This window comes from Delphinapterus leucas, chromosome 13 (assembly GCF_059928025.1).
Source record: "Delphinapterus leucas isolate spDelLeu-1000000601 "Yukka" chromosome 13, BTC_Dleu_Yukka2, whole genome shotgun sequence".
NCBI classification, from domain to species: domain Eukaryota; kingdom Metazoa; phylum Chordata; class Mammalia; order Artiodactyla; family Monodontidae; genus Delphinapterus; species Delphinapterus leucas.
In genome coordinates, this window is record NC_143141.1 from 76,122,422 (window position 1) to 76,137,309 (window position 14,888).

General features: G+C 33.2%; 1 protein-coding gene across 6 annotated transcripts in view; it reads left to right on the forward strand.

Moving 5' to 3' along the window:
- Nucleotides 1–14,888, forward strand: part of ATAD2B (ATPase family AAA domain containing 2B) — a 187,883-nt gene that overhangs the window by 97,600 nt on the left and 75,395 nt on the right. For all 6 annotated transcript variants that reach the window (XR_016395309.1, XM_089922466.1, XM_089922468.1 and 3 more), the window contains 2 exons: nucleotides 179–365; nucleotides 11,285–11,470. Coding sequence is in view for 5 of the 6 variants with exons in the window: in XM_089922466.1 (XP_089778592.1) it covers nucleotides 179–365; nucleotides 11,285–11,470 (373 nt within the window). In the remaining variant the exon portion in view is untranslated. The remainder of the gene's footprint in view (nucleotides 1–178; nucleotides 366–11,284; nucleotides 11,471–14,888) is intronic.

A 14,888-nucleotide genomic window follows, 5' to 3' on the forward strand; every position in this document is an offset into this window, starting at 1 on the left:
TTTAAAACTGTAATTATTTAAAAAATGCTTTGCTGTACTTAAAAAAATGAGAGAGGTAAAAAAAAAGTTCTGTTAATTTGGCATTACATTCTTTTATGTAAATATTTTCCTAATATTTTATTTTGGTCTTTAGAGTGTATGGTTTTGAAATAATTGTTATGTCTTATGTTTATTGCAGGTCACCATATCATCAGCCAACCTCTTACAGGCCAAGACTATTGCTGTCTGGAGAACGAGGCTCAGGTCAAACTTCTCACCTTGCTCCAGCACTTTTGCACACTCTAGAAAAATTCTCTGTGCACAGACTAGATCTCCCAGCACTTTATTCAGTTAGTGCCAAAACACCTGAAGAATCATGTGCACAGGTAGGTTTGTCCTGTATCAAAGTACTTCCTACTTTCTTATTGTTTATATCTCGGTAGTGATTATAGATAAAATTTTTTCAAAGAACAGTAATATGAATATTAACTTTCTGTTGGTTATTCATTAACATTCTAATATTAAGGCAGAGGATCCTGTTGATATTTTAAAGTGAGCTCATTGTTTTTCCCATGATACTTCATTCTTCTCTGAAATTTTAATAATCCAATTTCTTGTATTAAAGGTTCATTTCATTAAACAGTGTAGAAAGGGAGCTTCTTTTTGCCTTTTACTGACCCTTTTTTCAGGGCCTCTTTAGACTTCTATCTGTACTTACAGCCTTATCGTAGTAAGGGAAATGATATCCACTTTGAGAATGCCAGGATTTAAAATTAATATAGAAAAGTGATAGCAGTTTTAAAATTATATATATTTGTATCAATAATGAAGTGTGTTTGATATTTGATTTTCAACTACTTTATATTTGCTAGCTTGTGAAGCAGAATTATAGTGGGGCTGTTTATATTTCTTGATGTTTTAATATATAACTGTGAATTTATTATAAGTGTGTCATGTTGGAACTAGGGGCTAAGGGAATAAGTTTTTTGAACCAAGAGACCATGTCTTCACCATTTCTGTGTCTCTGACACAGTGCCCAGCTCATAGTAAGTACTCATTAAGTGTTTGAATGTCACTTTCTACTTTGATATTTAGCCTACTTTTAGAGATTAGATGGCTGGAGTAGTAACACTTAAGAGCACTGCACACAGTTTTGTTGTTTTTTCAGTTATAGTTCATAAATATTTAATACATAAACTATCTAATTGAAAACCATTCTGTACCTTGTGGCATGAAATAGATTTTTTTAAACAGTTCATAGTGTCAGTTTTATTTCTCTTTTATTTACAATTCTTTGGGTATGAACATCCTAGCAGTACTTCACTACTTCTAAAGCCCTATTTAAAGGGTTTTTTTCCAAAACCCATGGCCTGCCTAAAAAACTATATACCAGTAATTTTCTCCAAGTTTTATACATTTAATTTATCCTGGCTGTGAGTGTTTTCCAATAATGTTGATTTATATGTTTGCTTGTATTTTTCCTTTTTAGTGAGACAAAATTATTGCAGTTTTTATGCAAGTAAGAGAATTACTTGGTATCATTTAAAATAAATCCAGGTGATTTACTAGGAAAATATAAATTAACAAGGTTGACTTCAGAGGAGAGAGGATCTAAATAGACAGTAGTTGTGGAAGAAGAAATTGAGTGTCAAAAAGCACTAAATCCGGGGCTTCCCTGGTGGCGCTGTGGTTGAGAGTCCGCCTGCCGATGCAGGGGACACGGGTTTGTGTCCCGGTCCAGGAAGATCCCACATGCCGAGGGAAAAAAAAAAAAAAAAAATGCACTAAATCCAAACAGTTTCACAGGTGCATTCTTTTAATTTTAAAGAATAAGATTATTTTGATGCCAGTTAAACTTTTCCAAAGCATAGAAAAATAAGGAAAGACGTGAAATCAAAAAAAAGAGTGATGCTAAACCTTTGAAAGAAATACAAAGAAAATTGTAGTCTAATCTCACTTAGACAGTGGTCATAAAGTAAATATTACAAATGGAATCTAGTAGCACATTGAAAGAGTAATATACCATCACTAAGGCATGCAAAATTGATTCAGTTACATGTGAGATATATAAATATTGGAATGAACACACTGAAGTTGTAAATATTTGCCTATGATATGATTGTAGTATTAACTGAAAAACGGTTAGGGCCAATAAGAGAATTCTGTAAGGCAGACAATTTCAAAGTTAATGTTATAAAATCAATAGTTTCCTTTTATACAAACAATAACAAGTTAGAAATATGGTTGACCCTTGAACAGTGCGGGTTTGAACTGCACGGGTCCACTTATACATGGATATTCTTAAGCAGTAAATACAGTACTACAAGGTCCATGGTTGGTTGAACCTGTGGATGCAGAGAACCTGCAAATCTAGACGGCCTGACTATAAATTATACACAGATTAACCCCTGCCTTGTTCAAGGGTCAACTGTGTAATGGAAGAAGAGGTCCCATTTAAAATAGCAACTAAGTTTACCTAGGAATTAACTTAAACAATTAATTTGCATGGCCTAAAAGAAGAAAGCTAAAAAGTCACTTGAGGACAGTTGAATAAGTGAAAGACACACCTTGTTTTGTTTTGTTTTGTTTTTTAATTTTTGCGGTACGCGGGCCTTTCACTGTTGTGGCCTCTCCCGTTGTGGAGCACAGGCTCTGGACGCGCAGGCTCAGTGGCCATGGCTCATGGGCCCAGCCGCTCCGCGACATGTGGGATATCCGCGGACCGGGGCACGAACCCGTGTCCCCTGCATCGGCAGGCGGACTCTCAACTACTGAGCCACCAGGGAAGCCCCCACACCTTGTTTTTAATTACTGTAATTCAGAGTGTAGACTCAAGTCATACTGCACAGATTAAAATCTCAGCTACTTGTGTATTGGTTGTGGCCTTGGACAAGTTGCTTAACCTGTTTGAGCCTTAATTTTCTCGTCTATGAAATGAAGATAATGATACCACATAAGATTACTGTGATTATTAAAACAAGCTCATCCAATAGTCTTGGCATACAGTACTCAACAACGACAGCTGTCATCATGTTTATCACTACTGCTGCAGCTCCTTTCACAACTAATGGCTGGTAAGACTCAACATTGGATAGCTATGAGTTCTTTTCTAAATTAATCTATAAATTAAGTGCAATTATAATTATAATCCCTCCAAATTTAAGAGGAGATGTTAAAAAAAGGCTCTTTGTTTCCTCTAGAAAATAAATATGAGCATAGCAAGGAGAATTCTAGAGAAAAAAGTGTAATGAGGATTCCCTTCCAGATGTTTACACATGTAATAGAACTGTGGTAATAAAGTATTTGTACCTGTGCAGGGATAGACAAAACAATAGAACAAAAGTGAGAAGTCATGCTTAGGCCTGTGTAGAAATAGAATTTAGTATCTGATGACGTTGAGTGTATGATGATGATGATGACATTTGATATCATAGAATAGAAGGATTATTTAATAAATAGTCTTAGAAAACTGGCTGGCTCTATGAAGGGAATAAGAAAAAACAAAACTGGATTTCCTACCTTTTTCTTTAGCCCCCAAATAAATTCTAGATTGTCAGTGGAACTATAAAAGTGTTAGGATAATTCACAAGGTCAGTATATTATCTTGGACATGAGAAAGTATTTAATTTCAAGGCAATGAACGGAAGCCAGGAAACATAAAGATAAGAACAAATTTGACTTTATAAAATTTTAAATTACACATGACAAGAAACTTTCTTTAAATAAGATTAATAGACATAACCTGGTAAAAATTTGTATTTGCAACACATGTCAAGGACAAGTTCCTTACTATACAAAGATATATTAAAATCAGGAAGAAGAAAGAATAACAACCTAATAAAAGAATTGGCAAAATAGGAGCATGACATTTATAGGGAGAAAAAAGTAACAAAAGCAACCAGTAAAAATTTGATAAGATTCTTTACCTTACTTATAAGTGAAAAAAAAAAAAGAAGCATATTAAAGCAGGAAGATGCTATTTTAAAACAACTATCAGGCTTGTAAAAATGAAAAGCTTGATAAACCTAATATTGGAGATATGGGTGCTCATACTTGGTTAGTGGAAATGTAAATTTATTTATTGATTTTGGAGTGTAGTTTGGAACTGTCTTTTAAACTTTCAAGTATCTTTTGACCCAGGAATTTTACATTAAAAAACATTTCCTAAGGAAAAAAAATGTCATGAAGAACCTAGGGGTAAGACAGGAATAAAGACACAGACCTACTAGAGAATGAACTTGAGGATATGAGTAGGGGGAAGGGTAAGCTGTGACAAAGTGAGAGAGTGGCATGGACTTATATACACTACCAAATGTAAAATAGATAGCTAGTGGGAAGCAGCCATATAGCACAGGGAGATCAACTCGGTGCTTTGTGACCACCTAGAGGGGTGGGATAGGGAGGGTGGGGAGGGATGGAGACGCAAGAGGGAAGACATATGGGAACATATGTATATGTATAACTGATTCACTTCGTTATAAAGCAGAAACTAACACACCATTGTAAAGCAATTATACTCCAATAAAGATGTAAAAAAAAAAAAAAGAAACACTTATTCAAAAAACAAAAAAACATTTCCTAAAGATATATTAGCTATAAGTATTCACTGCTGAATGTACAAGGTTATTCATCAAAGCATTGTGTGTAGAATTACCAAACAAAATAAGACAAAAAGAAACAAACTAAATGTCCTTTTTATGGTGGACTGGCTAAAATATAGTAACAAAGGAATACTAGGAAGTCATTAACAAGATTGAGGTAGATTTACATAGGCTGATAAGGAAAGGTGAAGGAGATACTACTGAAAAAGCAAGTTGTAAATCTAAGTATGATCTTCTTCATGAAAAAAAAACCTTAAAAATATATGTTCATGTTTATATATAAGTAGAAATATTATCTAAGAATACCCCCAAAAAACTGTTAATAATCTTTGTTTTGGCTTGCGGGAAGGAATTTGGAGGATTTGGGGAATGGATAAACTTTGTCATTTTAGTTTATACTCTGCTCTATGGTTTAGAGTTTTTTGTTTCCTTTTACATGTATACTTGACAGTATCAAACAAACTGAAAGATAAAATCACTTTGAAAGAGGAACATTCTGTCTATAGTTGTTCCTTATGGCTAATGTGTGTGTATATTCACAAACACAATACTGGCTTAATGTTAGGTAAGGAAATATGAAGCACTGTAGTAAACTATGTTGATCTTATTGGAATCCTGGATTTTTTTTTTCTCTGAATCCTACTTGGCATCATTGGGCTAAATTTGAATTCTGACTGCATGTTCTTTGGCCTCTTTCACATATCTTGGCTTTTACTACTTTTCTGTCATGTTGGTGAGGAGGGTGGAGAGAAGTGTCACTTGGTGGTGGGAAGCAACGAAAACCCTCCATTTATTGTTTTGGTTGTGTTACATTGCATCTAGTATGTCAAGACATCTCATCTTCTCTGCTTCCACCTATGAGCTTCTGGTTTGGAAGTAGGGCTTATTCTTAAGTGACCACCACCTGGATGTCTAATCTAACAAGGCACTGAGACAGAATTTTGTAGTCATGGTAGCTGAAGCTCAGACTTTCTCTGAACACTGACCAGAGACCATGTAAACTGTCACGGTTAATCCCTGATTGTTTGTATTTTAAGTGCATATTAAAAATTATTTATTATAACATAATACTGTCTTTTCTGGAAAATTCTTCATGAAGAGGCTATTATATAATGAAACTGAGGAATTTTTTATTAATTTGTAGAGATTGGTAAGCCTGGGTATAACTAGGTATAAAAGTCCTAGGGAAGAGAGCACATAAGTCAGGTGCTGAAATGCTGGAAAGATAAAAACCCTTCTTTCTATCCTTCTGTTCTGTATTCCCTTTCTTTTCTTCCCTTTTGCTTTACTTCTCTTTGTAGCTAGTCCTTCTATAGGTAGAATCCTCTCTAAATACATGCGGAATATAAGGGTTTGGTCTGTGGCAAGTTATTCTTCTGTGATTTTCTTTTCCCCTGCCTCTAAGATATGTAATATAAATTACGTTGGGTTATTTAATAGTGTAACATGAACACGAAAGGTAGTTTTAAAGGAAAGAAGTCTTAAATCACCTTTAAAGATCTGTATTTATGTGTGTGATAAGATGAAAAGGGGGGAAGGGCCCTACTTCATATTTCTTTATGCCATGGGGACCGTGTTTAATTCTATGCCATTCTTTAAAACATCCACACACAAGCAGATATATGACAAAACTTCTGTTTCTTCTGAATGCCCCAGCTATTGAGTAATATTATCAGTTGCATGAAAAATGGTAGAGGAGTTAGTGACTGCTGTAGGGTTTTCTCATTGTTTCTTTCTTACTTTCTTTTTTTTTAAAATCTTTATTTAGTTATTTGACTGCGCCGGGTCTTTATTTGTGGCATGCGGGATCTTTGTTGATGTGTGTGGGATCTTTTAGTTGTGGCATGCGAACTCTGAGTTGCAGCATGTGGGATCTAGTTCCCTGACCAGGGGTTGAACCCAGGCCCCCTGCATTGGGAGCACGGAGTCTTAGCCACTGGACCACCAGGGAAGTCCCTCACTGTTTCTTAAAATTTAATGAGCATGAGAATCTCCTGGGGGTGCTTATTAAAATTTCTGATTCCCTGGCACCACACCCAGAGATTCTGATTCATGAAATTTGGGATAAGCCCAGAAATCTGCACTTCAAACATGCATCCCAGTTGTAACTATTCTAGGTTTTCAGTAAACCACACTTTGAAATATAGTACTTTAGCTGATCACTGGACAGTAGTTCGACATTTATAACTGAAACAATTGCCAGAGTTCATAAAGTAACTCTGTGTGTGCGCATGTGTGTATGTATGTTACTGAGCATTTCATAGTCTTCCAAAGGCTCTGGAAGGAGAATGGAAACTGATGTAGCCTGGAAGATTTATGGTTGTCCCAGTAAGTTCACAAGTAATTATTGAACCCTACAACAAAGTCAGAGATGTTAGTATCTGTAGTAAAAGACTTACTGTATTAATACTCTTAAAAAAAAATAGCAACAACTATGAGCCCCCTTACTGACATTTTCATATGTATTTTTTTCCCTCTTGTATTATTTCTACTGCTGATTTAGGAAAAAAGGGATTGATGAGTGTGTTATATTTAATCTTTTTCATTAATACAGAGTTATGATCGAATTGATAAATTTAAATATGGTCTGTTCAAAGCTTTGGAGTTTGGGTACTATACGGTGTTATGAGTAATTTCACATGGTCAGTAAGGTATTTTTTGGGGTGAAAATTTTAGTATTTTTTGTTCCCTAGAAAGAAATTGTATCTGGAAATTCTCAGGGGAAATCCGTTTTGGTTATGTGGCATTAAGGAATTACTATACTTACCTATGTGTATACTTTGGATGCTCTTGCTTGTGAAAAAGGATTTCTGGGTTTCTCCATAACAGTCTGTATATACTTTGGATACTCTTGTGTTTGTGCATGTGGGTACACATCTGTGTTTTACCATAGCACATTTTGTTTGTGAATTGTAAACAAATTAAATTATCCTGGCCCAAATTGTATCACATTTACTGAAATTATTGATGTTTTTAGCAATGAAAATATCAGAAAAGGATTTTGGGTGTTTTTCATTTTCAAGAAATGTTGATTTGCATTAAATCCATTGTTCGGAAACTCTAGTATAGTTGCGTTTTATAACAGGATGATTTTATATGCTTGTAAAGAAATTGAGCTTTTTATTTCTTGAATCCTGAATCTTCAGATCCCAGACAGTGCCTTCTTTTCACAGAGATGCTCAGTAAATCTTAGGTCAATAGAACATAAATGGAGTAAGTGACAAATATAATAAAGTTATCAGTAATGGAGACATATTATTTAACAGTTTTGATAGCATGGTTTAAGGAATTAAACTTATTTAAATAGTGCTTTTTAGTTTTTATAAAAATTGAGGACAAATTTAGCCCCCAAGATTTTTCTTTTACCTGTGTTTTATAATTTTAGTACTGTAACGTGACCAAGACAAATTCTGGAAATTCATTGATGACAAAAAGTTGTTTTTCTCATATAGCCCCTTTTAGGAAAGTGAAAGCTGTACTGGCTTGGAGGTTTCTGCTTCAGGTACCTCTGTATTTAAAATTATTCCAGTTTTCAGTTTTTAATGAAAATGGCTTGTTATAGGCTGTATATTCTTCATTTTTTAAAGATACAGTGAATTTTCACGCACTGAACATTTTAATTTGGCATCTAACGTACTGATTTGAAATTTAGCTTTTGAGATAAGGACCCTTATAAATATAGGTGCAGTTTATATTGTTAGTGCTTCCTTGCATGGATACTTCTAATTTCAGTGGCCTGATTTTTGCCTTTCATATCATTAATATTCAGAGAAAGTAGTTTTTGATATTTTTTAAATAAAGAAACTTAAAAAAAGTTATATAAGGGACTATGATGTCTGGAACAAGAAGAGGCCAGAAATATATTGTTTAAAGAATCAAAATGAACATTCACATACACTGGTGTACGTTCATTTTATTTGTGCAAGAGTGCTGGTCATGTCAGAGGTATTTTGAAACGGTTGGTTCAGTAATTTGGCCTACTGTCTTTTTTTCTCTATAACAGTTTTTCTGTTTTCTACTACACCTTGCACATCCACCAATCCAAGACACCCTGTAGGTGAGTATTTTTCTAGTTATCAAATGGCATCACTTGTTTCCAAGACAGTTGCCGCTTCACTAAAACTAGGCTTTATTTTTCTACTATAAGATATCTGGTTAATTGATTTCACAGAGTGTAACTTATTCCATAACTTCAAAAATTACCAGCAAACTGCTGAGGAGCCGATTTTACATTGTAGAAAAATCACAATAGGTTTAAACTTTTTTCTGAATTTTTAAATACTATTCTCAGACTCTATTCTTTTTTGAAATTTCATTTCAAAAACAGAATTAGGACAGCTTGGCTATTTAAAGAAAATATGAAAGTTTATTTTAATATTCTGAGATAACATGGGGTAAGGAATTTAAAAAGGAAACTTGTTTTAGTAGTATTTTTAAATTTTTCTGGAAATTAAGGATGTTTTTCCTTTAAAGGCTTCAGAGAAAATTTTGAAAATATTCCCTGGCTATTGGTATTGCATATAGTTAGATTAATTCTCAGTCCATGTAATTATATATTCATGGACCAGAAAGGCAGAGCCTTTTTATTTTTCTATATTTGTCTTAGACTTTTTTCCTGATTTTTTTTCCCCTCTAGGTTTTCAAATATAATTTCAAAAGGTTTACTTATAAAGATACTTTCCTAAAGTCTTTGGAAATAAAAAGGTTACTAGAGTATCATTATCATGTTCAGTTTGCTAATTTTGAGAGGTTTGGATGAGAAAAGGAAAGAAATAGAAAAAAAAACCCTTATGTATCTAGTTCAGCCTTGCAGATAAGTTTAAAACACCTACAGTATTGCATTGTTTAACTTCTGGCTCTGTAAAGTTTTTTATTTATTATCACTTAACCTTCTGTTGCTTTGCCGATACTGTGATATTTGCTAGCAGCTAGATGTTCTCAACACATATAGAAAACCTAACCTACAAATACTAGACTGCAAGGCAGTATTTCATTTTTTAAAAAAGGCATGTTGTCTCATCTCTCCCTGGGCATGTGGTAACTTGCATGGCTGAATTAGGGTAGGTAGTTTTGTGAGGTTTCTCAGTAAGCTGTGTAGTTTGTTACTCTTTTTCATATAATCACCTTTCTCTCCCTGCTGACTTTCCCTAGTTTTATCAGCAACAGGTGTTGGTCAGTGTCTTCCACATACCATGCCTGATTGGGTGGCATGTAATAAAAACATTTTTTTTTTTTTTTTTTTGGAATCAAATGCCTCTCTTGCCTTTGTGCTCCTGTGTGGTTCCTTCCTTTTGCCAATATTTATGCTTGTTTTTCTCTTATGAATCTTCTACATGAACTTTGGAAAACAGTAATCCTTGGATTTTCAAGATCCAGGATAAGAGGGTGCGTGTTTGCAGAAAAGGTCAAAATTTGAGAGTCCTGAAGGAGTTGTACTGTACAACTGTTCTGGATTGGTGGATATGCAAATATTAAAGGAAGGGAAGGAGCAAATGTTACTTTTGATGTGAGTGATCATAACATCTACATTTCCGATTTGGGGGAAAATTTTATTTGAGTATCTTTCATCTGGCTTATTATTAAATTGGCAGTACATTTTATTTTACACAGGAGATTTAAAGCTATATAAAATATAGTATTTAAAAAATTCATGCAAGTGGTAGGCTTACTCTTTAAAGAAAAACAATCCTTTTGAATTTTAGGAATGTTTCTGATAATCCTAATCATTTAAATTATTTGATTCTTATTTCTGTATCTTGTATATTATATAGGTTAATTGAAATGTGTTTAAGAGAAAATAGTAGAGAATTTTAGAAGTAGAGTTCTCAAATTAAATTGAAGAAAGATAGTCATTTTTAACTTATTCTTACGCTCGTTAAAAGTATTTAAGAGATGTCATAATAATCTGTGAGAATTTGTTGATGGGCTGTTGAGCTGTTGTTGACTCTTCTGTAAAGGTCAGTAGTTCTGTTTGACAACTTATTAATAGCCAACCTGGTCTTTATTGACATGTGTTGGCAGATTGTGACTGAAGCTATGGTTAAGACTCTTTTTAACACCTGAGGGAACTTTATTTTCTATTTTCTGAAGTGGGAGTATCTCATAGCTTTTAGCTAATGTATTTATTGTTCTTTAGAGATTAAGGGTATTTTGTGACTATTTTATAGAAGATTGAATTAAGATAATGGGAGGTAAACAAGTGGTTCAGCAGGTAGTTCATTAATTTTAAGCTCTAGGGTGGTACATCTTGGTTAAAATATTTATTTAATTCATATGTTGAGTGATTTTAGCCAGTGTGCACGAACATGTAAGCTATGTCTCTTTTTCTTCTTTGTGCTTCCTGATAATCACTCTTAAGTGGGTGACATATAGGTACATGCTTATCTCTTTATTTGCAGCATATTTTATAGTGGTATTTTGCTTTATTTATATGATAGATAAGTGGAACAATTTGATGCCTTTATACTATTAATATATACTGAATAGGAATAATAAAATAACAAAAAAATACTCCTTTTCTTAGGTGGGGTAAGGGTAGATAGAAGCTGTATGTATGGCTTGTGCATATCTTGAACAGCTTAAGTACTGGGGCTGAAAGTAATTATAGTAACAGGCCTGACACATTTAATGTATTTGAGGGTTACTGTGTAGACTTTAGAATAATATCTATTTGAATTTTTAATGCCAGTTCTTTCCTTAATTAGATTTTTCGTGAAGCTCGAAGAACAGTACCTAGTATTGTTTACATGCCTCACATTGGTGATTGGTGGGAAGCCGTCAGTGAAACTGTGAGAGCAACTTTTCTGACTTTGCTACAAGATATACCGTCATTTTCACCCATATTTTTATTGTCTACCTCTGAAACCATGTACAGTGAACTGCCTGAAGAGGTAAGAACTCATTAAATATTTATCTTTTCTTATTATATGGTTTTAAAATAGTTGACGTAAATTTGGCACATTTTAGTTACTATAAAATCAGTACTGTCAAGGTTCATGCCTTGGTTGTACCATTTATTAGCCATGTGACTTAAGTTAGTTAACATTTTAAGTTTCAGTTTCTTTTTTTGGTATGTATTTTGATATATTTCTCAGTGTTGTTGTGAATTTTGAGATAATTCATGCTTAGACCAGACCTCGACATATATAGTACCTACTAAGAAGATCTTAGCTGTATCATCATCAATGCCATTGTAATTATCCTTCTCATTCTTATCATCTGTTAGATTATTTGGTGAGATTTGACCTTTCATCACGTTAAGCTGAAGATTATTATGACTGTGCATATTTTTCAAATCTGACATTTAGCGTTTGAATTCAAATCCAACTCAATAGTAAAGATAAAAATCACAGTTGTTTCAGAAAAAAATTAGATCACTCATGTGAATGAAAAAATTAGTAGATCAACTCATGTGAATGAAATTGATTTTTAAGAAATTATTATAACATTCTGAGCTTACTAGGTTTTGAAATAATCTCCTTTCAAAATGCTTAGAAATATTTTGCCCAGGCAACACAGTTCTTATAAAAAATTTACATGTTTCAAATGCTATAATATAAATCTTGATTACGTAGAATTTTATGATTCAGATTTGTTTTTTTTACCAAGTTCTTTTGTTGTTTAAGCTCTTATTATCTATCTTGTTGCTAAACTGGATTTGTACAACTTACTACTCTTGTTAAGAAAATTATATTAAATGTAGACTAGTTCATTTTTTGCTATTCAGAATCTGATATTATTTGGAGACCATTAATCAAAATATTTTTTATCACAGGGAGCAATATAGTGGAAAGATGTATGTAGTAAGAGTCAGAAAAACCTTGGTATTGACTTACTTGTCTTTTGATTTTGGATAAATATTTGAACCTAGAGTAGCTTCAGTTTCCGCACCTATAAAAACGTGGATAATAACAAGACAGGCTTGTTGGTGTGAGACAATATATGTGAGTTTATTTTGGAAGCTACAGAGCTATAATATGTTTGGTATTATATTAGTATTATAAAGTAAGAATGCACTCGAAATTGATTTAGGAGAGTGGACTGAACCTGGACATAACCTAGGAGCCACTTTTAAAAATTAGATCCTCACTGTCAACTAGTTTTATTATAATTTTATAAAAAATAAAGAAAATTGGGATAATTAAGGGCTCTAGTTAGGAATATATACTTACCTGAAGTTTCCTTATATTGTCTGAAAAATTTGTAAATAAAAGTCTTACTCAACCTGTCTTGATACACAGCAATTTTAATTTTGCCTATTCTTGTTGTCTATTTGCATATGTGATTTTATTGTTTAGTTTTTTAAAAAACTAACATTGCATCTATATATTTTCAATGTTGCTATATTGTTATAATTTTTAGTGGATTCAAAAAGCCTACTGGTGAGTAGGCTTTTTTCATTATTTGTTTACCAATAACCTTAATTAATAGCTAAAATATTAAAAATTTACTAGCATTGAATCCTGAAATTCCAGCCCCCCCCCTTTGTCTTCTGTATTCTTTGCCCTTATTATAGCAAATAGCTACTAAAGCTATCATGGATGTTCACATTTGTGGGTGAAGATTATGGGGTTTTTCTTAGACTACTGATTACATAACATTTTATACTAATTGTCCTTAGGAAAGCCTCCTCTGCGCCCAAGGCTTTCATTTTAATTTCAGCTTTGCCATTAGTATATTGCTTTGTTTAGGTCACAGACTGAAATAGTAGTGAATAATGCTTAGCATGTACTGATAAATATTTGGTAAATGAATGAAAAGCATGGAGAGTTGCAGACTGAGTAACTAGGTTAGCAAGGTGCCAGATCTGTGGAAGAAGACATGAAGTAGACAGTGGGTATCAAAAACTAAGTGATTCTAAAAGAAAGAGAGAAATATCCAGTTACTATAGTGTATTTAAGAAAATACAATGGTAAGTTAAAATAACAGTAAGATACAGATTTTAACCTATGAAATAGGCCAAAAAAAAAAGTTGGATAAACTCTCTCCAGGACAGTTCATAGTAATAGATTTAAATACGTCTATTCATTTTAGGTCAGCAATACCATTTATAGGTAAGTAGTTTTTCATAGATAAAAAAGATACAACACAGACAACACAGAAAGTATCATAGCCTTTCTTCATGGACAAACACAAAGATACAGCACAGGCAACACAAAAAGTACAAGAGTATTTATCATAGCCTTTCTTCATCAATTGGAAACTAAATGTCCTACAGTAGAGGATTGATTATAGTGGATTCCTTCCATGAAATACAATGAGACCATTAAAAATATTGATGTAGAAGACATTTAATGTCATGAAAAGATGTTTGAATGTATTGCTAAAAATTGCAGATATTAAATCAATATATATGGCATTATCTGGGTTTATATAGAAATAATTATATATTAGGTATATAGTCATATATAAAAAACTATATGTAACTATTAATAGAAATGTTAATAGTAATTATCTCTGGGTCTTAAGATTATAGTTATTTTTGTTACCTGTTTTCTAAATCTTCTGTAATAAGTGCTGCTGTTCTCATCAGAAAATAAACTCATTCAGAGATGAAAAGGTTCTCTACTCAATTTTTAAAAACAACACCAAACAAAAAAAATTAGCCATCATGGGACTAATATTAGGGATACAAAAATGTTTTCTTTTTGTGGGACAGAGTGACAACCTCATCTTTTGGAGCCCTTTTAAAATTCTATTGTAAATGTGTCTTTGTATAGCTCTCCCTTTTTAATCCCAAAGTAAGACAATGCATTGGGATATTGAGAAAAACATTAGAATTTCTATTCATTTTTATTTTTCATATTATCTTAAAAATGTGTGTGTATGTTTCATAATAGAAATAGTAATATTAGTAGAATAGTACGTTTAAGTAAGTATGTATATATACTGGAGGGAGTATTTTTTTAAATTAATTCATTAATTTATTTTTGGCTGCATTGGGTCTTCATTGCTGCGTGCCAGCTTTTCGCTAGTTGCAGAGAACGGGGGCTACTCTTTGTGGTGCACTGTCTTCTCATTGCGATGGCTGCTCTTGTTGCGGAGCATGGGCTGTAGGGGCATGGGCTTCGATAGTTGTGATGCACAGGCTTAGTTGCTCTGCGGCATGTGGAATCTTCCTGGAGCAGGGCTCAAACCCGTGTCCCCTGCATTGGCAGGCGGATTCTTAACCACTGCGGTACCAGGGAAGTTCTTTTTTTTTTTTTTTTTTTTTTAAGTATCATTTATTGAGTTTGATATGCACAAGTGTCAAGTCTGGAGGTAGTATTTTCAAATTTTTTTACTGATGAGGCGTTTCATCAAAAAAAA